General features: G+C 47.7%; 1 protein-coding gene and 1 long non-coding RNA gene across 2 annotated transcripts in view; one reads left to right on the top strand and one right to left on the bottom strand.

Annotated features, from left to right (window-relative positions):
- The window catches only part of LOC119036440 (uncharacterized), a 110066-nt gene extending 109721 nt beyond the window's left edge, over positions 1-345 (top strand). Inside the window, exon 3 of the long non-coding RNA XR_005079992.2 lies at positions 265-345. This is a non-coding gene — a long non-coding RNA (uncharacterized LOC119036440). The remainder of the gene's footprint in view (positions 1-264) is intronic.
- Positions 346-7892: 7547 nt separating this feature from the next.
- On the bottom strand, positions 7893-20673 carry RCN1 (reticulocalbin 1). Its single transcript, XM_037128275.2, has 6 exons — positions 20156-20673; positions 15617-15810; positions 14458-14636; positions 12724-12784; positions 9922-10121; positions 7893-9043 (listed from the first exon to the last, which is right to left on the bottom strand). Exons 1-6 carry the CDS (start codon positions 20407-20409, stop codon positions 8936-8938), a joined length of 996 nt encoding a protein of 331 aa, XP_036984170.2. The 5' UTR covers positions 20410-20673; the 3' UTR covers positions 7893-8935.
- Positions 20674-24085: the final 3412 nt, after the last annotated feature.

Below are 24085 nucleotides of genomic sequence, written 5' to 3'. Positions count from 1 at the left end.
GATTTTTTTAGAGTATGTACAGATAAAAATTACAACTCTCTTAAAGATGAAACAATGGAAAAAATTCCCACCGAGTACCCTATTGTTACCACCAACCACATCAGATTAGGTTATGAACTTGCGATCAGGAATTCTCTATTGTCCAACCATGAATAAGCTGTCATTTAGCAGTTAAAGAAAATAACTCTGAAAGGCACAAAAACAGGTAAAGAAAATGCAATTCATCCACTAGACTAAAATGTAGATTTTGGCTTCACCATCTAGGAAGTCGGCATGGAAGACAGGATGTAAACTTCGGCCACAGAGAGCCTGGATTTGGGGCCCGGCCCACCGCTGACTGCGCACACATCCCTGGGAAAGGTGTTCGGCCTTTCCACTTATTTCCTCTTTAGGAAAATGGGAAAGATGAAACCTGCTTTGCTGGTTCGTGTTGTTGAAAACTGAATACAAAATGTAATGCACCCAGCATGGCCCTGGCTGCCGGGCGTTCATTGATGGCATTGTTTAAAAGTATCTCTGCTTCGTAATTATTTAAAGGTGCTCGGGCTGGGCTCAGGGGCACAAGGAGCCCAAGAAATTCTGCTCTCTCGGTGGGAGGAGGTGCTCTTTTTTGTTGTTGGTGGTGCCCTAGAAGAATGAGGAAAGTGATGGTCGAGAAATAGGAGAGCAAAGCAACAAAGCAGCAGGACAAATGCAAACAGGGGAATTTGGTTCACGCTGGATCTTGGAGTTTCCCTGGAGGGCAAGGCTTTTCTTGCCTGTTCCGCTTTCCCCTCTCCAGGCGTTCACCGGGAAGTCCCCCCACTGCCCGGCCCCACAACCCCCTGCACCTGGAGAGAGGGCGGGGCAACCAGAGGCAGGATCCTGAGGGTCTGGAGAAAGAGCCAGGTCCATCCAGCCTGCTCCTCTCTCCAGTGCTTTTTAAAAAGCTGAAGTTCATAGTCAGACATTTAAAAAATAACGCTTTTTCTTATTTTGGCAAATAAGATGTTTTGGCAAATAAGATGTAGGCAAAGCATGTTCACTTTAGAAAGTTCATGTAAGCAAAACAAAGACAACAAATTCCACTGCTAGATAGCTACTGAAATCATTTTGGAATCTATCCTTCCAAAGATTTTTTCCTGGGGAATAAGCACATAAACAAACACGTTCGTGTAAAACCAATGAGATCAAATGGCAGATTCTGTTCTGCAACCTGATCTTTTTCACTCAACAGCTTTCCATGTCAGTAAGTGCATGTATCTAATGTTGCCATGGGTGACTCAGGGGACACCCAGGGTGGCTGGTCACAGGCACTCACGGTGCCCTCCCTGGGCAGAGACTGGAAGCTTGTTTCTGTTCCCCTCTGTGAGCAGTGATTCCGGGAGCAACTCTGGCCAAACCTCTGTGCAACCCAGGACCATTCCCTTGTAGTGAATGCTCACATTGAATCTTAATTTTCTCAAAAAAAAAAAAAAGATAGGACAATTTGATTAAAATGTCTACATTGTGAATGGACTGCTTTGGCGAGGAGGAATCGGGAGAGGCTGTCACTTGGCGTCATGCTTTTCATTTCTGATTCTGTTCAACCCCCACACTTACCTCCAGTGCCATCTCAAGTCTAGTCAACAAACTTAAAAAATAAACAAAACACAGCGCCTGTCCCTAAAGAGATTACGAGCCAGGAGCAGAGATAAGAGACAATAACCATCTCTAACAAATCAAGGTTTTTTTTCCCCTCAAGTAACACAAAAGTACCCAGCTTTTCATGATAAGAAGCAACGACAAGTTGGACACAATACTATTAATAAGAGCCGATGTTTACGAGAACTTACTATGTCTAGGAACTGTTCGTATATTAAATGGAATATTGTATTATAGTCATCGTTTAATTCTCACAATCTATGAGGTAGTACTACAGTTGTGAACATTATATTGTTGTGAAAATGGAAGCAAGAGGAAGTTAAGTAACTTGCCCGAGGTAACCCGGCGAGTGGCTGCCTGGGCTGGGCTCAGATTCCAGGCTCTCGCCGTTGATGCTGCTGAGACGCAGTCATTGGGCTGGGAGGGAGCCTGCCCCTGACTGGAATAAGCATCGATTCAACCTTCCAGGTACTGTGGCCTGAAAACCGGCTTGCCGACGTGCCCCATGGTGGGGTTCATGGTGGACAATCAGTGCACCTTCCACTCACCTGTTGGCTTCCCGCAGGTCCCAGTGGCCGCTCTGGCCGTGGTGAAAGTGGGCCACTCCAGCGTGCACTATCGCCTTGCCGTTTCCTCCTAAGCCCACCCAGGAGCCGGCAACAGTAGACCACCGTGACCTCAGTGACGTCTTTTTCTTTGGTCACCCCAAGCTGACACAGTTTGATGCTTTGGCCTGTATCACGGGATCCTCCGTCCTTGTTTTTGTGAATCCAGCCACCAGCCAACAGGCCTTCCCGAAGACTTTGGGAGGGGCCTGCTGTGGCTGATGACGCTAGCTTCCATGTGACTTGTCTGTCCGTGGAATTGCGCCGGTCGGAGAATAAAGTTTAGATTATTCTTTCTATGATTTCTTTTCATTCCTTAGCCTGTATTTTTACCCTTAAAGTTGCTGGCAATGTCTGAAAAGTTTTTTATAACAGTGTCATCTAGCACCACTGATGAAGCCTCTCCTTGCCTCAGGCCCAGAGCGAAGTGCTTTTGCAAAGGCAGGGCCTTCCCTGCTCCCTCACAGCCGCCCAGTGAGGAAAGTGCCCCGCCTACTTCCTTTACAGAAGAGAAGCAGAGGTTTGCAGAGTGGAAGTAAATTGGCCTAAAGAGGTTCAGCCAGTGAGTCCCTTGGACTCTCAAGTCCACCTGGGCGAGCTCTCGACATTCATTTTAACCTCCAACACCTGAGCGGCAGGGCCACCTATTTCCTGTGCTTTTCAATCACTAATCTGATGTGACTCATGAAGTGTCCCCAGCTTCTTACAGTTAATAACCACATGAATTCTTTTTTTAAAGATGTGACTTTTTTTGAAAAAAAAAAACAACACACCTTTCTTTTATGTATTTAAAACAACAAATACACCGTTGACAGTTTTCTGATACATCGAAAACCTCCATCCGTCACTAATGCCATGCACTGAAGTTTGAACGTCAGGGCAAGTAAACAGAATCTTTGAGGCCGAAACACACGCGGCCCCGACTTTGGTATAATAATAAAAAGGGTTACTATTTATTGAGCACTCACTACACTAAGTGCTTTACGATCGTTACCTTACATAACCCTTACGTCGTCATTTTTCAGGTGAGAACATTGAGGCTTTAAAGAGAACAACTGGGGTTGGGGAAGGAGACTAGTCCCCTCTGCCCGGGCCCTGGGGCAGGGAAAGCTGCAGGTTCAATCTCTCCGGGCCTCAGTTTCCTCCCCTGGAAACTTGACCCTGAGTGACCTTTTCCAGTTGGATTCCTGAATCTTTTTTGAAGACCCGGAGACTCTTGATCCACTTTTTCTGAATTTAATTCCAAATCCCTGCCACATATAAATAGCTTTAGAACGCAGTCATCAGGATAAAAGACAAAGTTAAAAGCTATTCCTTTGCCATCTAATCCATTCAAGTTCACCTAGTGATAGATCGATTTTAAGGTTTTTAGAAACACTTCACACAATAATTCTGAAACTCACGAAGACTATTCGCCAGCAGCCTAGTGTTTGTAGGCATTGATTTGTCTGACCTCTGGCATCTGAACTGCTCAGAAATGCCGTGAAGGAGAACTCCTTTAATCTATGTCTCATGTTTCGGACCTTGAAATTCGTGCATGTGCATGATTGCACCTCGTCTTCGGAGCTGCTCCGAGAGTTGAGTATTATTATTAATTATTATTATTACTGTTATTCTCCCCACTGTACGGGGAGAACAGGCTCTTCTGCAGGAAGGTGGCCTGCCTCGGTCACAGGACTCCAGTGAGGCAGGCGCTAGAACTCGCATCCCACCAGGCTATGGGGCCCGTCTTTTCATGCCACCAACTCTGCATCTCACCCCAGAGGTCCCGAATTTTCAAATTACATCATACATTGCCATGGAGTTTTAAAATTGTAGTAACACTAGTGGTAGTTTTACCAAGAGGTTCTTAAATTGGAGGCAACATGGCAGGGCCCTCCTGGGTTTGTATCCTGGGTGTGCCACTCCTAAACAGGGGAACCACTATGCCCAGGACGGGGCTGCTTGTCCAGCATCATGGCAGGCTCCCCCCTAATACTGTGGGCTTGGGTGAGAGTAAAAATACAGAATGGTCTGTGAGTCACCCCACCGTTTTTTCCTACCAAGGGGCTCTATGTACGCGTGTGTGGACACCCCAAGCTGCATGTTCAAACTGAGTCACTGCTGCCCACTGGGCCCTTTGGGCCTGGGTGTGTGCCCATCTGTGGCTTTGCCCGCCCTTTGGAAATCTACCTGGGGGCTCACACACTGTCTCTGGAGGAGGTTTAGAGTTATTTTGGCAGGGAATTTTGGGATGCTACAGAAACTTGGAGCATGATATAAAAGCAAAGTTCCTGGCTCTGAGTCAGCAAACCCTCAACCCACTAACTCCTCAACCCATGAGGAAGAACCCAGTGGGAAGAGGAGCAGGGTGGGTCTCCAAATCCCAAATTGGGCAGGCAGCCCAGGATTCGGGGAGGTACTGATTAGTACTGCCCCCCCTTCTCTGGCGAAGATACTGTGGTCTGGACAATCAATTACATAGTCACCTAACTTATGAGTTCTATAACTTTGGGCATTGTTTCCCTTTAGAGTTCTCTCACCTGTAAAACGGGAAAAATAGTCCAGTTACCACAGGAGTGCTACTCACCAAGGTTTTCAACCTACCCTCCGGGCAATGGTAGGATGTGTTTCCTGCTCCTCGGATGTTAGATGTGGCCATGTGACTTGCTTTGACCAATGCAAGTGAGCATGAGAGACAGGCGTCACTTTCAGAAGTGACCACATTGCTTGCCGGTGTTTAATTCTCCAGTGGACATGGGTGGATGGGGAGACACACAGCTGAGCCCCCAAACTGCAGCTGCCATGGTCAATTGCCCAGAACTACAGCAGACTACAAAGGCAAAAATTAAACTGTTGCTTTAAACCACTGAGATGGCAACGCTGTTTGTTACCACAGCATAAGCCAGCTTCCTATCTTTCTTATAGGTACCAACAACTTCACAGGGGTGTTGTGAAGGTTATGTGAAAAATGTATGTACTTGGCATAGGGCCTGGTACACAGCTATTTGTATTTATCAAAGGAGAAAAGGAACCTTATATGTTCCCACTGCACAAATTTCAAGGTGGGAAAGTAACCAGTCCTGACACTCATTTCATTTCATGTGCTTCTGTGGGGAATCAGATGCTGTTTTCTCTTTTAGGAGGAAAATTACAGCTACTTAGAGCTCATAGAATTGTGGGTGGCCCCAGCCCTGGACCCCACAGCTGACCAGAATCAAAAGTATTGACAGACTCTTTGCATAGACCCCCCAAGTTCATGTCAATCGAACTCAAGTTTTAATACCACCAAGAGAGCCAAATCTGGGTGCACGTATTTGGAGGAAGTGGGTTTTTATTATAAAGGTGGCAGACTAAATCTAGAAAGACTTAAAAAAAAATCTGGCCTGCCATTCACTCCACAGTGTTTCAGAGCTGAGCTAACGGTCGCCATGTAGCAGCCATTTGCCAGGCACTTCCGAGCAGACAGGACTTGTGCCGTTGCTAACGAGAGACAACCACAGTAACCCAGGCAGGTGAAAAGACCTCCAGGTGGTGCTGACTTTCTAACTACATTTTTGTTACCTTTGAATTCATTCACAAACCTGCTAGGAGACAAGAGGTACAAAATGTATGTTCATGTTTTGCTTGGACAGATTTTGGCTCCTAGCAATTAGTGCTTTCAGTCACATTAAGCATATAAATAATGCTTTGTGACATTACAGTATTTCTCATTACAGATCGATTTTGTAGCATTTGTTCATAATCAGACTTGAAACGTTACCTAGAAACAAAATATGTTTTCCTTGAAACAGTCAGACCCTATTACACATTTAAGGCTTTACAAATCATGATGTTAACAGCTATGTCCCCTGGCTAAGATTTTTTTCCCTTAAATAGTGTTAAATTCAGCCCCAGAAGCACTAGTCTCTTTGAGGATTCTCTTATGTGCACTGACTTGAAAGGAAAAACTAAGTGCTCAAAATATGTCTAACATCTTCCTGTGTATAACTTAATAAATCACCCAATATTTCCTTTTGGGGAAAAATAATGTTAGCACCTTTTTAAAGTGTTATGTTTATAATTAGGTTATACAGTATTATTTTCTCATTTATTAAAAGACAGGTTTTCCTTGCTTTAAAAAAAAAAAAAGTGTCAGCCTACATCTAGGTAAGAGAAACTATCCCATTTTTTCTGACCATGTGATCATGTACTGTGGGTGAGCAGAGAAATAAAGAAAACATACATCAGATTTGGAGCAGTAAAACCTAGTGCTAAACCACAGAATTTTGCTGCCAGGAACACCTGGATTTGAATTTTGTCCCTGCCATTCAATCACTATGGCAAAGTTACTTACCTTCTTATTCATCAAATGTTCAGTTTTCTTTACCCAGATTTTTTTTTTCTTTACTGAGGAATATTCTCTTTGATTAAAGCTAACAACCTCTCATTCTCCAGCAAATAATCAGAGTACTTATTGTAGGCTGGGCTCTAATGTTCTAGATTCCGTGAAACAGCAGTAAATAAGATGGACCAAACTACTGGTCTCACAGAGTTTATATTCTGGCTTGGGGGAGATGGACAATGTACAAACAAGACAATGTCAAAGGTACAGTTGGTACAGGTGGTCCCCCAAAAGACATGTCTACCCCAAAACTTGACTCATGGCTGAGTCAAGTTGCCTTGTCTGTGAATGTGACCTTACTTGGAAAAAACAGCCCTGACAGCTGTAACTAAGTTGAGGATCTCAGGATGTGAGCCTTAAGTCCAATGACAAGTGTCCTATGAGAGAAACACAGAGAGAGGAAGAAAGGGCCATGAGATGGTGGCAGACTGGAGTGTTGCAGACACAGACAAGGAATGCCTCGAGTCACAGAAGCTGGAAGAAGGAGGGATTCTCCCCTAGCTCCTTGCTTTCAGACTCTGGCCTCTAGAACTGAGTAAGCTACTTTTGTTGTCAGCCATTCACTTTGTGGTAATTTGTATGGCAGCCCTAGGAACAAATATACATGGTAATATGTATCAAGAAAGTAAAAGTAATATGAGATAGGGAGTTGAGTGCGTAACCGTCACTTGGTCAATGACAGACCCCATAGAGGACGATGTTAGCCTAGGAGTGTACCAGGCTAGACCATCTAGAATTGTTTAAATGTATGCAATGATGTTCACACAACAAAACAGCTTAACAGCACGTTTCTCAGATTATATCCCGTTATTAAGTGGCAAATGACTGTACTATAAGTGGTGGGTCTGGAAGGCTCTATTGAGGAGGTGCTGTTTGAGTTGCCGGAGGCTGTGGGAAAGTGTTATGAATCTGAGGGGACAGCAAGTGCAAAGGGTCTGACCTAGTAAGGAACTTGGTATAGTCAAGGGCCAGAAAGTCGGTGAGGCTGCCTAGAGTAAGCCAGTAGGAAAGTGGGAGGATGATGCTGATTAGGTAGGAAGAGACCAGATATTCTTCCAAAGGAAACCTACCCCAGAAATATCTTCCAGTTAAAATGACTTACAGATTCCCTAACTAGCATAGAGAAAGAAGGAAGTATATATATATATATATATATATAATAATAGGACATTCTGAATATTCTAGTACTTAGATTTTAAAAACCCAGACCCTTTTTAACCTAGCTCATAGAATCCCATCTTACTATTTAATCCTATATGAATAATAATGTCTCAGTACATATGAAGTCAAATACCATAGGACACAGTAGAAAACCCTCAGAGGGATCCTTTATTTCACTCACTTCCTACTTATAAGATAGCATTTCAACCCGAAATAGTCATTCCCACCAGTTCAGTCAATGGCTTGGAAGATCCTCATCCTCATTCCAAGATGGAAGTGGTCCCCAGGCAGGTCTCAGGGTCATGGAATAATGGCGACTGGATGCCACGGTTCCAACACGCCATCAGGCAGGCTTCCTGGTATCCCCCCGATTCCTCTCCATGGTGAGGAAGTAAATCGTGTCTCTATTCACTTTTCCAAAGATCAGACCTACCTCATTCATACATCTAGAAAAGTTTCTCAAGTATAGTAACGTGTCTGTCCTTTTCCTATGGTTCTTCAAATGCCTGACATCCATCTTTTCCCTACCTCTAAAATTTCTTCCTCTTTCACATTATCTTTCTTGATTGTTTCTTATTGTAAAAACAAAAACAAAAACAAAAAAGGTTGCTGTGCACATTATCAGGTCCATACAGAAAAATGCACAGAAGTTTTACATACCATTTACAGTAACAGCTCAGAGTACAAAGTCAAGAAGGAAGAGCCTGAAGTATTATTAGACTTGTTCTGAAATAAAGCCTACAGAGGATGGCGCCACAGTAGCTTCATCAGAACTTTCCCGCACCAACCATTCAACAGTGGCAAATAGAAAAATTTGCAGTTAAAATACATAGCAGTCACTCCATATACTGTCCCTGCAACCCACCTAACTTCTGAGTAACAGGGATTTTCCTAATCTTATTCCCCTTTAAATTCAATGGAAAAAGCTAAAATCATGTTTTAGCAATGTATCCCCACAGAACATGGTGATTTACCAAGATTTTAACTTGCTCGTACAGGTATCTCAGTGAAGGAATAGCGATGACTACTTTCCAGTAAATACCGAGTGGAAACCAATTTTAACCCCAATCTGAAGTTGTAAATTTGCTGTTTCATGGACACGACTGCTATAAATTAAACTGTAGCAACCATGCAAGACAATAAAAGAAAGTTATGACAGTCTGCTGTATTTGGTGAGTGTGTATCAAAGTTCATCATGATTTTTTGTGAGGTCTTCTCCATAATTGGTAGCTTGGCTCCCGACAAACATGTTCCAGTTCTCCAATATCTCCTCTTTAGTTAGCTTCTCGTCCTGTAGGAGAGAGCACAGAGCTGTGTCATGGAAGTCCTAGGAACTCTAGGTGGTTCAGCAGGAAGCTCTACGTTATTTCACTGATTCGAAACATTTAAAACCCTACACTTAATAATTAAGAAGCTGCCAGGCACTTCGTTCATCTACTGTTACTGCACTGCTGCAGCCCAAACTGGAAGAGCCTCCTGCTGTAAAAGTGGTGCTAAAATATACCAGGTTAGGTCCCTGAGGAAGAGAGAAGTTAGAACCCAGCTATGTCTACGAGCAGTAACGTCATTGCCCCAAACCGTTCCTGAGGGGCTCCACCTCCCTTTCGAGACCTGACTGCAAAACCCAACTGTCTCCTGAGAGCCTGGAGCAGTGATTAAAGTGGGGAAAGGCAAGACTTCTTTCTAAATCTTGCTTACATATTTATTTGGATAAAATAGATATTGAAATGCTGGGCGTAGAGCTCAAAGTGGGAGCTTGCCAGATGCCTGAGTTGGAACGGGCTGGGCCTCCTTGTGCCTGACACATGATGGATGTTGGATAAATATCTGTTGACTGAATGAATGGATGAACAACTTGCCCTAAGGCAATGCAGGGTGTACCTCTTCAATCCGCGCCCTGCCCATAGCAAACAAAGTTCTGCAATCCTAACGGGACTGAATGTAAGTCTGTGGCCCATGGCAGACTATCCAGGAATGTCTCACCGAGCAAGCTCACTGTGGGTTATCATGGTCTTGGGTCAAGTTTACAGGTCTCTAACGTAGGGCAAGAATGAGACAGGTCAATAAAGCACAGCATCACAGGCCAGGGCTACCACTAAGAAGCAAACAGAACCAATCTTATGTACGCTGTCCCCCTTCAAAGATCCATTCCAGAAGAGTGTGAAATACCCTGTTTTTGTCCGACTCATACACCAGGTGTCTGGCCTCAGCCTGGGCGTGGTCATAGTCTTGAGGGAGGATCCAGTGCCGAATCTCATCTTTGTCCAACTTCCCATCCTTGTTCAGATCCCGGAATTCACTGAACTGCTCCCGCTCAGACAAAACCCAGTCTGGCTCAGGGCCACTCTCCTCATGGGAAAACATATCCGCTGGGAAAGGAAGGTTGATCTTGGTTACAAAGACAAGTGGGAAGGTATGTCAAGGGACACCTGCCTCCTGAGCTTCCGGAAGGGTGATGACCAATTTAGAGACCCAACCCAAACATCCAGTGGGCAGCTTCTGGGGAATAATAATAATGCAGTGATTTATCCACGGCGAAGGTCGCTTGGTGGATATGAACTAAGCTTAGGAGCCAGGGGATGAAAGAGATGTACCAAGTCTCTTGAGTCAGTACAGTGACAGGGATTAAGTTACTTAATTCAACGGCTGAGTCAAGTTGCCTTGTCTGTAAAATGAGGATAATAATTTACAAATCACAGGGTTATTACAAAGGCCAAGTGGGACACTTTCTGCAAGCCCTCACTGCACTGTACAGGTAGAAACTAGTAATAGTAACAGCCATCAAGCACGTCCTATGGTACAGATACTGTATAATGTACTTTGATTATTTTTTTCGTAAGAATCCTATTAAGTAGGTCTTGTTATAATTCCCATTTTATAGATGAAAAATACTGAGGCAACAGCTAGTATGAGCTTCAGGCTGCATCGGAACATGGGCACTCTGCTTCCAACCCATGGTCTCAGCCACCACGTTCCTTTCTGTTGTTGTTTTTATCATTTCCACAGGGCTTTCGCATACAGCATTTTAGTTCATCGTTATAACAGGTCTATATGACAGATCATTACCTGTTTCACAGAATGGCAGGGGAAGGAGAAGGAAGGCAAAGTTTATGCATTGTTTGCTAAATCACTAGATCTTCTTGGAAAAGAGAGATATACTGTGGGCAGTTTCTCTTTAATGCAAACACAGCTTGGAAATGTCAGGCGATACAGGGAGCAGATGGTAGATGAAGGTAAAAGAGAGCAAGACCCTTGGTTCAGCCACAAAATAGGCCCACACCTGACATCTGCATAGTTTTGGAGAAAGGGCTGCCACACCTATCAGGTAACCTGAGTTCCACCCAGTCCTGGAAACGTGAGTGCTATGTATTCCCATTGTACGGATGAGGAAACTGAGGCTTACAATGACTGCATGACTACGCCGGGATCACAGAGGTGGTAGGTGCAGAAGCCAGGACTCCTAATTCCAGTGCATTTCCCACTACACATCGCCACTGGGTTTCCACCCAGGCCCTCCTGAAGAGAGGCCACTTACTGGTAAGTCCATGCAAGGCCCTCTCTGACTGCAAAGTGCTCGGAATTTGATTTTCAGGAGCAATGCCCCCATCTCCCTCTCTGCTCAATGTTAAGACTGAATGAAATGTTGCTTTTAGGCAAAGCCACTCAATGTTGCAACACAGAGTGCAGGACTGGGAGGAGCGCAACCCTTAATCAGAAGTGCTGCACTGTTTTAGTCTGTCAGCCTTTTCTGTCAGTCTAATTCCATCCCCACTGTCCAGACACCTGTAGCTCTGAACCTTCCCTTGGATGTACATCAGGCAAGAGGAAGGCTCTGCTGCTTGCACTGAGGAGGGGGCTGTTAGCATCCATTAATTCTGCAAAGTTAATGCCACCAAGATCACTCCCACTACCGTGGCGAGAGCTACCTGTGTGTTATACCACAGAGGACAGCGTTAGGTTCCTCGGATCAAATGGAACTCCTAGTGTTTAGAAGCCATTGTGCTCTTCATTACCAAAGGCATTTGTTTGTGGGGAAGGGGTAGCAATGTAATACAACCACAGACCAAAGACCGATGGCAACCTGGGTTCTGGTTTTGCACTAAAAGGTCATTCACTGCTTCTATTAATTGTGTTCTATTTACCCCACCCCTCAAGTGATTTGCCAGCTTTCACCTCACTGAGACTTGGAAAAAGAGGGGGTGTCATGAAAAGGCAGCCATGTTTCCAAGCACTGAAGGAGCAGCTGATGAGGATCAAAGAGAAATTTCCACGCCGCCTGCTCTGGTCCTTTACGTTTGCAGGGCGACCGAGCTGCTGGAAAGGGCTCTAACCAGCAACCGTGTGTTCTGAGCCAGGTACATTCGAGTCTCTCTATTCAGCCAATGCTCACGGTTACCTGAAAATGCACTTCCTGATGGTGCTTACATGGAGCCTTCAGAACTCATGGGAGGTATGGCACTCCCAATGAAACAGCTGTATTATGAGGCAATTATGTATTTTGCAAAAGGATTTACCTATAAGCAGGAATGCTTTTCTGCAGAGAGCTCGGGCATATAAATAGTTCTGTTGATGACAGCTGTGTCTGCTTAGACCCCAAGGACCCAGTCTGATTTTAATCTTTCCCCTGAGGCTGTCTGCTCTAGACTCACTGTAATTCTCTAGGATCTCCAATCCCATTTCCCAAAGATAAAACTACACAGTGTGCTGAAGGGCACCTTTCAGAGCTGAGAGCCAACTGCTGGCCATTCTAGAGCTGGAGGCCAGCCTTCTGGTCTCTCCTCCATTGAATAAGGTCTAATAATTCTCCCTGATATTGCATCACTAGGGATGGGGTGACAAGTCCCTCTCCACTGGGAGGTCACAGGAATGACACCCACAGACTTGTAGGTGCCTGGAAAAAGTAGCCAGACACGTGGGTGGAAGAATGTTGCCCAGATGGGACAGCAGAGCAGGCCCGCAGGCTGCACTCACCAATGTACTCATCTTGATCCACAAACCCGTCCCCGTCCTTGTCGATGTCCTCCAGCGTTTCCTAGGGAGCAAAGCAGACAACAGAATGCAACGTGGCTAGGTGCTCTCGGCAAATTTTAGAGTTCTGACTACTGTTCTCCTTTGCCTGGCTTTTATGGCTGACCGCTTGGCGACTTCTGGCTTATCTCCTTACCTCCCCGGGATCAACTTCTTACCCTTAAAAAATAGGCAGTGGTTTCTGCCCTTCCTCCCCCGCCTCCTAGTCTTAATAGCAGAACACTCTCTCCAAATGAAGAGGTACCTGTAAGACCAGAGATGCTCTGAGCATATCAGGAATCCCTGCCAGGCCACCCATTCCCACCATCCAGCCCAGTCATCCCTGGGGATCCTGTGAGGAGCCAGAGAACCACTGGACCAGATGGTCACAGAAACAGATCCCAGGGCTAACTGGACTCCGAACACTGAATGGGTGTCAGAAAGACATGAAACAATGGGCAATGAACAAATAAAAGTCTATCTGACTTTTGAATCTATTATGTTCTGTACTTAGTATATTTGACTTCCTAATAGGTATTCTGCCAGGGTGAGTACAAATGAGTTTACCGTCCATTGTCTCGGCAACTCAAAGGCACATAGTCCACTTGTGGCTAATTCTTGATCTTTATGGTCCTCTGACAAGTCAGCTATCACTAAGGGGATATTGGGCAGTAAAAAGAAATGATTTCTTAGAGCCACTGCCCAGCCCGTGGGGTCATGGTGGTCATGAGGATGAAGCACGAGGCAAGAGTGGACCCAGAGAAGGGCCCACAACTAAAATAGTCCAGAGCTGCCTATAAACAAAAGCTTTAGCCACTTGTTTCCCAGCACGGAGGCAGTTGGAACTGGCTCGGGTTACCTGACCAGGAAACAGGTAGAGGCATTATTTTATTGTCATGGAAGATTAAGACATGTGGGACCCCACTAGACACCATGGAAAGCAAACTACACTCCGAGGCCTTAAAGCATGGCTGACTCTCAAAGCCTGTAGGACCTGATTTACTCACCCTCCGCAGACTGCCTGCCCCCAAACCAGCTAAGGGGAGTGTCCCTTCCAGCCATGGTTTTTACTTTAAGTTTCTGTATGGCTGAACAATCCAATGCATTCCATTTCCGTCTTTTTCTAGTTCCCTCAAAGCTGACAAATGGACAGAGACTAGCTAGTTTATTCACAAACCCATCTGCATTTTCTGAGCACCTATCTAGACTACTTCCCAGCCTCATCGCATCGAGGAGGAACCAGGGGAATGTGAAAGGGATGGGTCATTCCCTGGTGGGAGCAGTAAAGGTGGCCTGCCTTCTCCTCGCTCCCTCCCTTGTCTACCAGCTGGTCGTTACTAGGAGGGCCTTGAGGCCACGCGATGGTGGAGTAGGAGAGGGAAGCAGCCTGGCTGCCTGGTAGCGCTTACGGGAGGACTGCCCAGACGATCCACCCGCCTGGGACCAACCACACTGGATGTGGTATAAAGAAGAAATACACTTCGATTGTGATAAATGGCTAGGATTAGGGGCTATCTGTTACAGCACCTAGCCTGCCCTGACTCATTTACTAGATAGGCATTCCAATATATTTCACTTCATGGTCCTTTTCTAATTCCCCTCAGGATGAAGAACATTCTCTCTTTGGAAGAAGAGGCCAGATTTTGGTGTGCTTTTCACCTTGGTCTTTTCCCAGCCTGGGAACTTCTTTTATCTTACCAAAACCACAATCTCTTTCATATGCTCAAACTCCTCCGGGTGCAGAAAGGCAGTGAATTCCTCCCGAGTGGCTGTCAGGTCACCATCGAGGTCTGCAGCTTTGAACCTTCTCTCATCACGTGGCAGCATCTTTTTAAAAGTGTGATGTTCTGAAGAGTCGTGGAACTCTGTGGGGTTTCCTGCAGGAGGTTGTGTGCAAACATTTCCACTGGGCTGCCACGGAAGGCAGTCCCTTCCAGATCACCCATCTTCATGCCCAAACAGTGCACCTGGGACTAAAGGGCCTGACCTGTCAAGTTCTCTGAAACGGTATTTCAGAATGCCTCCAGTATCTGCCCCTTCATACCGCCCCACAATACAGGCCCTGCTGGTGTAGTAGGGGCATTATAGCAGTGGTTAAGAGCACAGGTTTTAGACCACACTAATGCCATACTGCCCTTTGCTGAACCCTGCTTTCATTGTGTCATCCTTTGCTCCAGAACATGCAGAGGCTCCCTAGTACCCACATTTTGTCTGAACGTTTCTGCCTGGCTTTCATGATCTCCCTTAATATGTCTGTGAGTGTGCATCTCTGGTTCTCCTCAGACCTGACCTTCGCTGTCTCGCCTGCACCCCGTGTTCTGCACACACCCTTCCATCATTCCCCAAACAGGTGCGTCTTATATCCAAACCCTGCCCATCGCTATTTGCATCGCTGCACCTTTGTCCTACCAGCTGACCCACCTCCCCCACTCATCTCTATCTCTCCAAATATAAATCCATTCTTTAAGGCCCAGCTCCTAAGCCACCCTCTACCAGAAGCCCGGCCTGACTGCTCCAGCCCACTCAGTCTTTGCTACCTGAAATTCAGCAGCTCTGGGAAACTGTACCACATACACTCTTCTTCTCTGCTTCGTTCTCTGTGTGGAACTGATATCATAGCCTGGGAGGCCAGCATCTAAGTCATTTTTCATCAGGCCCTCGACCCCTGCCACCACTCACCACCTAGGACTTCGCTCAGAGCATGCAACTCAGTATATTCCTAGTAAGCAGAGCAGGATGTTACACAAGCAGCTTCTGCTTAGGAGGTTGTGACATCCCCTTGAAGGGGGTGGCTGTGATGAGGGAGCAGAGCGTCCTGCAAGAAGCTTCTTGTGTGGGCCCCTGCAGCACCTCTTACCTAGGTAGTAACCATAGGTGGCTTGTTTGTATTCTTCCCAGGAAATTTTATCATCTTTGTCCCGATCGTAATCCTTCCAGACTTTAGCCACATTGTCGTAGATGTATCTTTTCTGCACCCGTTTGATCCAGGTTTTCAGCTCTTCGGTGGTGACAAAGCCGTCCCCATCATTGTCAATTCGATCGACAATCTTCCTGTAGTTAAAAAAAAAAACCCACAAAGCTATTATCAAGGCTTATGTGATCTTAATCCAGAAAAGATCAAACACCTACAGAATCTAAAATGCATCAACATAAAATCAGTGATCCGACAGGTGCTGGAAAGGACCTTAAAGTTTATCTTTTCTGAGGCTAGATGTGCCCCCTCCCCAAGTGCCAATGGCAGACACTACTAACAGATCATGCCCCTTTGTCCTGACACATCTCGTTATGGCCTCAGAGACCTTCTTCACACAGTGCTCGGCAGACGGACACTACCAATTGATTAGTGTTGATGTGTGAGGTGACACCTAGCAGTCCTCCCTGATGCGGTCCTTAGAACGAGGGAGACTGAGGCTGAGAGAAACTGAATTAGTTTTCCAAGGCCACACAGTCAGTATTTGGTACAACCAGGGTAAAAACTGGCTCTAGGCCCCATCTTTAAAAAAAAAATGGAAAATTCCATGTAAGCCAGAAGATAAATGTGTTCTTTGTTTAAAACAAAAACAATACAAAACTCTCACTACTTTGAACCCAAAGACTTAAAACCTTAAGCAGGACACCAGATCTCGTTGGACAAGGCATAAAATGTTGGGGACGAAAGAGACTTGGCATCAATGAAACTTATTCAAGAAACTTGACCAGCTGAGCAGCTGCAGGCGCCTGAGCCCCCTGCTTGTAGGGCGAAGACCCCTGTGTCCGCTGGCATCTCCTGCTCCACGGCTGGCCCAGGTTTCGGCAGTTTCCCACTGGACTTCACCGAGGTTCCCCAAAACCCAGTACAGAGCGGAAGTCAGGCTCATGACTTACCGGAGTCCATGTCTAGGCCCAGGGTCTGAGCTAGGGACTCCATCCCTGGAGAAAACCTCAAGCTATTTCCAAAATTGAAAAAGGTTTTACCTAGGGAGGTCCACTGACTCTGGAAGAGGTCACAGAGGCTGATTAGGGATTTGTTTCTTTGCTTTGGGCTGGAATCCTATCGACTCGGTGGTACAATTTTCTTTGTGTGAACAGTAGTTGATTGGCAGTTTCTCTTTGATTAGTTAGATATAGGAAATGGCTTCGCTAGTATGAGAGTCTCCATCTCCACCTGAATATCTGCGTAGTCTGGGCTCCTCTTTCTCAGGAACGTATAAACATACTAACAGAGTTCCTTTGTCCTTTCATCTGCAATGGTATGGGGTCTCCAGGTTGCAAGACTAAGCCTCAGATACCTGCAGGCTTCCTTCCAGGAGACCATAGCCAGACACAGCAGAATTCTTTCAACACTGCACTGTCCAGCCTACCTACTACGTGCCAGGCACTGCTCCAACACTGGGACACAGAGGTGGCATGCCCCTCAGTTATCCAAAGCCCGCTGAGGAACAGAATCTGGGACCAGCAGAGACCTAATGTCAGACTGTGAATAACCTTTTTTTGAGGAAAAGAGAGCATCAAATCTATGCCAAATGACTGTCTGGGGCACAGTCAACCTGACACATAATAGGAGTGAATGAATATTTGTTGGAAGAATAAATATGATTGAAACCTGTCTTAAAAAAATCTCAGGAGTGAGATACTGGGAAGACCCTCTGCCTCAGGAAAGCCCACCCCTCCAGTTGCAGCACCGTGACCCTGGCCCTGTGTGACAGCAAAGGTCTGGACTCTCTGGGCCCGGTTTTTCCACCTGCAAACTGGAACCCTTACTTTACCGGGAATGTCGTGAGGAATAAAGGAGACGTGTGCCTTTCCTCACCGAGGACCATAAACGGGTGGATGGAAAGCTCAACAGACACCTGGCAGGTAGCAGGAATGAACGCAGCCTCCATGCCAAAACTAGGGTGACCTGGAGACCCCCTGCCAACGGGGTCAAGGGCACCCCGTGCTGCTCCAGACAATGACTGCCACATGGGGATAATAGCCCCTGGGCCAGAAATCGAGGTCTGTGTGTGAAATCTCTTGGATTTTAAATGTCGGCAATGAATTTCCACTTGTTCTAAGTTCTGCCACTGCACGCAGCTTATGGGTGCCCACTTTGCAGCCCTCCAGCCTAGGTGTGTGTCTCTCGGGGCCTAGAGCTGTCACATTCTCAGAATCACGTCCGGTGGTGGTGACAAGCCTGCCACCTGAGATCCCTCAGTGGCCCAGACCTGGAGGAGACTGTTGCCCTAGGAGCTAGGACAGAGAGGCGGCTTTTCCTGCTCCTCTGCCCACCCCTTCCTCTGGCCTGGATTTACCCTGCAAGTGAGCTGTGCATCCACTACCCATCCAGAGACCCAGATGTCATTTGTGAGTCCGTGTGTCCCCTCTCTCCACCCCCATGCTGAGTCAAGACTGAGCGCTGCCAGTTCTCTCTCCCGCATGCTTCTGGGTTCACCCTCTCCCGCCCTCTGGACCTGTAAGCCCGCGTCAGGTGCTCAAGGCCACGATCCTTCACTGGTCTCCCCACCGGGCCTCACTCTTCCCACTGCCAGTCTGACTTTCCTAGTGAGAATTTAGGGTGATGACATTTCAACCACATACAGGGTAACATCTAATCTCCACCCCTCAGAGGTGCTTCCTGCTCTGCTCTTGGTTTCCCCTCCACTCTGACCTCTCACTTCTTCTGCCTGCCTTTTATTGTCCGAAACTTTTAGAAGCAGGCTGTTCTCTCTTCGAGAATGCCATTCTCTCTTCAAGAATGCTGTTCCCTGCTGGTATGCCTGGCAACCTCTGAGTATTCCCACAAGCTCAGATCCATTTCAAAACCCCACAGCCTCTCTCTGCAACCCGAACCCTTAGGGTCTCCTTCTTCTGGGTGTGCTCACATAGTTTTACATCCACTGCAGTGACTAAATTGGTATCTGCTTGTGTCTTATTTGATTTTAAGTAGTTTGGGGCCTGGAACATACGAAGGTCCTCTGCACCCGCCAGGTCTGGAACATGGTAGCTGGCACACAGTGGCCATTTAAATGTTTGTTACATAAATAAAGGAATAAAGTTCAAGTGTTCATACAAAGATCAAATGCAGACCAACTCCATCGGCCCTTGCTCTCACCCACAGGCTTACTCCTCACGGTGAAGGCATGAAACCAGAAGGCCGAGGACTGCAGACTACAGAGTTCTCTACTCCAGACTCCAACCCCCAGAACAAATCAGTTTTCAAGCATCTCAAAGCAATACAATAGACGAAACTCATCAATGGCCCCCATTGTTAAGTCCCAAACAAGAAGAGAAAGTACTTCTCTGCAAGATAAAAGGTGATTGTTTGAAGGTGACTTTGAAATTCAAAGATCTGCTTCTCAGAGCAGGCAGATGGTGCACCTACACAATAGGTACAATTTAGCTTCAAATCCCAACCAATCCCACTGGCCTTTGGTGGCCCCCATCAGCACAGGGACGGCTGTGTTCTTTTTTATGTAGCAGGACATGAAGATCTCCACCCCCAGGAACCAGATTCCAGGAGGCCCAGTGCCCAGCAGGCAGGGCTACCGGGACCCTCCCCAGCCCATCCTCCCCCACCACCACACTGCCTGCTGATTCCAGGTACCTCTGCACAATGCCCCAGTGTCTCCCCAGGGAACCTGAGGAGGGTGCACAGAGATGTCCCAAAGTTCTGTTTCCCAGGTCTGGTTCCTGACTCAGCTGCTTTTAACAGTGAAATTTACAATCCATCACACCACCCACCAACTTTTTGCCCTCAGCTGCCAAAGGACTGGGTGCCTCTGCAGACAGCTGCTGGAAACACAAACTAGGGGACCAGTTTCCACTCCCACTCCCAACCCCTATTCCCAAATGCCCCTCCCTTCTTAACAGGATTTTTATATCTCTACATCAGAATTACAGGGCTATTGGTCAGAAGAACACCCCGGCCTCAGTCCAGGGACGTAGACCAAGAATCAAGCCTCTCCTTCGTCTGCCCCCTTCATCTTTTATCCATTTACATTCATCCTTGAGACCTTAGAAGTGTCTCAAGTGCTTCCGTTTGAAAATGAGGACAGAAGAGAGAAACTGGGAGGGTGGGAAGAACTCTGTCACTAAAAGGCCACCCTGGATAAACTCTTCTTTTGTACGTCCTTCACCCTCCCTTCTGATGCAACCACCGGGAGGGGGCGGGCCCTCGACGTCCTGGCTCCCGGGGCTGCTGCCACGTTCTAGCCTCCCCATGGGTGGCCACCCTGGCCCGAGGGCGATGTCCACTCAGGGGTTCCAGCGCCTGTGGGCAAATTTCTCCAGCCCAGCAGCCACTCCAACTGGACCCCGCCCTCGGATCCATGCTCCGATTTCGCTTTCGATTCGCGGCTAGAATTCCGCGTGGTTCCCGCCCGGTTGGCCCTGCGGGCACCTGTAACGCCCCCAAATGCAGCGCGGGCCGCGGCCTCACCCCAGCCTCTCCTTGCTTTCCTCCGAGGTGAGCTGGTCAAAGGTCTTAGAGTCCTCCTTGCCCAGGAAGGCCTCGTGGTCGTACTGGAAGCTCTGGTTGTCCTCGGGCGGCCGCTCGCCCAGCTCCGAGTCGGGCCGCACCACGCGCTCCTTGCGCACAGTGGGCTTGGCCCGCAGCGCCCGGGGAGCCAGAGCCAACACCAGCAGCAGCCCCAGGGCGAGTCCCGGGAGGCGGTCCCGGCAACCGCGTACCATCCTGGGGAGGAGAGAGCGGCCCGCAGGGAGACACCGAGCAAGCGAGGAGAGAGAGGCGACTGGGGGAATGGGGGCTGGGGCCGCAGCAGGGAAGGGGCGGACCAGCCCCTCAGCCAGCGCCCGCCCCGTGCCAGAACGGAGGGGCGCGCCCCCGGCTGCGGACCGGGAAGCTTCGGGCTGCCGCGCTCACACGCCCATTGGCCGCTGGCCTGCCAGGGGGGAGGCCCCGGCAGCCGAGCCACGTCGCCAGCCGGAGTGGTGGGCGCGCGGGGCTCGGGTTTCGCCACGGCCCCTCCCCTCGATCTCATCGCTAGGGGCGGGCCCAGGCACGCAGCGCTTGGGACTGGAGGGTTCATGGGAAGACAGGGAAGAAGTTCTTTGTCAAGCAACAGATGTTCGTGATAAAATTCCCTCTCTCTTCTTTCAGTTCCGGAGAACAGAAAGGAGGGAGGCGCTGCCCCCCACCTCAACTTCCAGCTAGGAGCCCAAATCTCAGCTCAAGACCCCTTGACCCCAGGATGAGCTCTTAGACCAAATTCGACCCCACTGAATCCAAACTGGCTGGTTACAAACACGAGACTGGAAAGAGACCAGGGTGGGCAAGATTCTCTAGGAATGAGGGTCGAAAACCCTGGAGGGCCAAGCAGGTAACTTCCACATGACCCGGGGCCCATCTAAATGGAGCAACCTGGCAGTCCAGCTGCCAGAAGGAATGCAGACCCAAAGCCGGCAGATATTCCTGCTTCCCAAAGGAAATCGGGATTTCAGATGTTTATGCTTTCATTTCTAATGATGGCGATTCATGTTACCAAAGCACTACACGACCCAAACAAATCTTGTCAGTACATTGAATCTGGAGTGATGCTGACGATATGAAGAAGCTCTGTAGAACTTTCTGCAGTGATGGAAATGGTCTGTGTCTGGGCGGTCCAGTAGGTAGTGGCCATTGAGCACGCTTCACAGGGAGTGTGACTGAGGCATTGAAAATATAATTTAAATTTAAACTTAAATAGCCACATGTGGCTCGTGACTGTCATATTGGACATTGCAGGTGTAGAGCAACAATTCTTTTTGTGTCATAGACTTTTGTGACTCATTGGGAGCTGTGGACCATCTTCCAGAAAAAGGCACATACAGTTACTGGAGTGGATGTTTGATTTAAGTGTCGGAAGATTTTTGGGTCTTCTGAAGTGCCACTCGTGACCCCTAGGTTAAGCACCCTCTGTGGTTGAAGAGCCCTTCCCACGGCCCCTGGCCAGCTGTGCTCCCAGAGCTATTCCGCTGTCCTTTGTCTCCTCCACCCACCTCCTCATCACCTTGCCTAATAGTCTGGAGAAGGCCCCTGGTCTGTGCCTCTTGCCCTCTAATGTCTGGACATTGCCAATAGCAGTATAGATGCAACTACCTTTCTTATGATGACTTCTTTTAGTCAATTAACAAATAATCATTGTGTGCCCACCATGGCCTAAGCACTGGACTGGTACCTAAGAGTTCAATGAGATACTACCGAATCATGGTCTCTGCAGACCGATAGTGCTGGTGAACATTCATTCAGTCAGTAAACTGAGCACCTGCTCACTGTCAGGGTCGAGCCGGGTATTGGTTTACTCAGTAGCCACAGATTGCAAATCGGCATGACGAGTGTTCCGAGAGGAAGGCATTCAGTATTATTGGGGTACAACAGAGAGAGCGCCCAGACTTGGGGGCTGATTGGGGGAAGCCTCCTGGAAGAGGGCACATCTAAACTGAGCCTGAAGCTGAGCAGCATAAGCCAGACAGCAGGTGTGTGAGTGTACAAGAAGAGGACAAGGTACCATGTGAGCTGGCAGGTAGGAGTAGTTTGAGGTAATGTACTTGTGACCCTGTATCCTTGTGAGTCCTGAGGATGTGTTCCCGCCTTGAACTGACTTTCCGTGGGACAGAAAGTGCTGTGCTTGTGAACAGACTTGCTCCCCACGGCCAGTCTAGAGACTCAAATTTCCAGCAATAGAGGAGCATTACTTTGGGTATGAACCCCGTACTAAAATGCAAAGGCCCTGAGGTAGGCAGCTTAGTACGTTCTGGGATCTTCAGGCAAGCAGGCTGTGAACTGTTGGGGAGGGGTGGGGGGTGGGGAGAAGGAGCAGTGGGAGGAGGCACAGAGAGAGAGATCACAGTTAGAAAAAGAGGAGGTTCGGGAAGGGAATGGACAAGTGGGTGGAGCCTGGAGACAGCCCTTGGTGATTCACAAGATTGCTGCAGGCACTCGGGGCCTCCGGGATTGACCCAGGCTTTCAGGGATGAGGACGGCACCTCCTTTGCTCCTGCCCTAGTGGCTTCCTGCCAGACACTAGTGGTTTCCACCAGTTAGATTGTTCCATTGGTAGTCTTGGCTGCCATGGGAATCACCAGAGAATTCCAGCAGGGCTGTGATGGAGAAAGAGTTTATATAACTTCTCCTGGGCTTGCCTTTGCATTTTCTTTCTTTGTATTGTCCTCCTGCCACCATCCTGTGAGAGTTAAACACGTCATCTCAACCAAAGAATCAGGAGTAGGGACTAGTACTAGTCAAGGTATTTACTGTGCAACTGGTTCTTTTTGTTTTTAGAATTGCTTTTTATTTCTCCCCATGTGTGCATACAGCTCAGTACAATGTCATCTCTGAGCTAATCTTCATTCTTGATGAGGCAAAGAAACCAGAAGCAAGGGGAATGACATTTAGCAGCGGGTTGACCCGGCATCGAGGAAAAGCAAATTTCTAACAGCTGAGTTGGTCAGTGAGGGTGGGCTTATCTGCTGCATATGGCTGCAAGTAACTTCACCAACTGTGACAAAATCCAACCTGAAGTCACTAAAACAGTAAGAAAACGTGGTTGTCTCAGGTAACAAGAAGTCTTGAGTAAGACTGATTTCAGATTGGTATATTCAGTTGGCTTGAGGACTTCATCAGGAACCAGGTTTTCTGACTCCCTGGGGCTAGAGGTACACAGTTTCCCCTGAAGCACATGATTCAGCTTCTGTGCAAAGAAGAGTGAGCCAGATGGATGTGTCCACCAGAAGGGATTGTGCTGAACTATTTTGATATTTGAAAGCACTTTGTTTTACCTCCTTCTGTTACAGAAACACCCCCCTGAGGGTCTTTGTTACTTTAGGTTCTCTATGCCTGCCGCCATACTGGGAACTGTGGCTCTCAATGCCAGAGTTTGGAAAAAAAGAATTATTTAATTAAAAGTTACACAGGTTTAGAATAATGGCGGAATTCTGCTGTAAAATCTCACTCCCTTTAGAAACAAAAATACACCCACGAACACACCCTTTGCCCAGTAGGCCCAGTCCCGGAGCATGCCAGTTAGAAGTACCGCCTTCCAGAAGGAAAAAACAGAAGTCTGCAGCTCGCGTCTCCTGGTTCCTCCCAGTAATCCGGCTGGGCAGGCTTCTCGCGGTTCCCAGCACCATCAGCTGTAATGCCACAATCTCCAGTTCTTAATCCAAAATGACGTGGCACCTTCTTCTGGCCGACTGGCATGGGTCCTTTCACCCCCTAATAGCCCGTAGGGAGGGTCCTGCTTGGGTCCCGCATTGTCTCTGTCCCACAGGGTGGCCAATATTTTTGTTTAAATCCCAGCCTGGATCCTCCTCCATAACCCCGTTTCCAACTTCTCCCGCAGTTGGCCACACCTGCCGGCACTCTCATATT

The sequence above is a fragment of the Artibeus jamaicensis genome, unplaced genomic scaffold (assembly GCF_021234435.1).
Source record: "Artibeus jamaicensis isolate MK-2021 breed Jamaican fruit bat unplaced genomic scaffold, CSHL_Jam_final contig_797, whole genome shotgun sequence".
NCBI lineage: Eukaryota > Metazoa > Chordata > Mammalia > Chiroptera > Phyllostomidae > Artibeus > Artibeus jamaicensis.
Note: the sequence above shows the minus strand (reverse complement) of the source record. Positions and strands in the feature narration are given on the sequence as shown.

Bases quoted from the DNA above. Each gene is read 5' to 3' on its own strand.
- RCN1 (XM_037128275.2), bottom strand. From the start codon at position 20,409: ATGGTACGCGGTTGCCGGGACCGCCTCCCGGGACTCGCCCTGGGGCTG. The intron at 12,785-14,457 runs GTAAGATAAAAG...TTTGCTCCCTAG, and splicing joins TGAAAGAGATTGTGGTTTTG to GAAACGCTGGAGGACATCGA. The intron at 10,122-12,723 runs GTGAGTGCAGCC...TTCCTTTCCCAG, and splicing joins GGATCAAGATGAGTACATTG to CGGATATGTTTTCCCATGAG.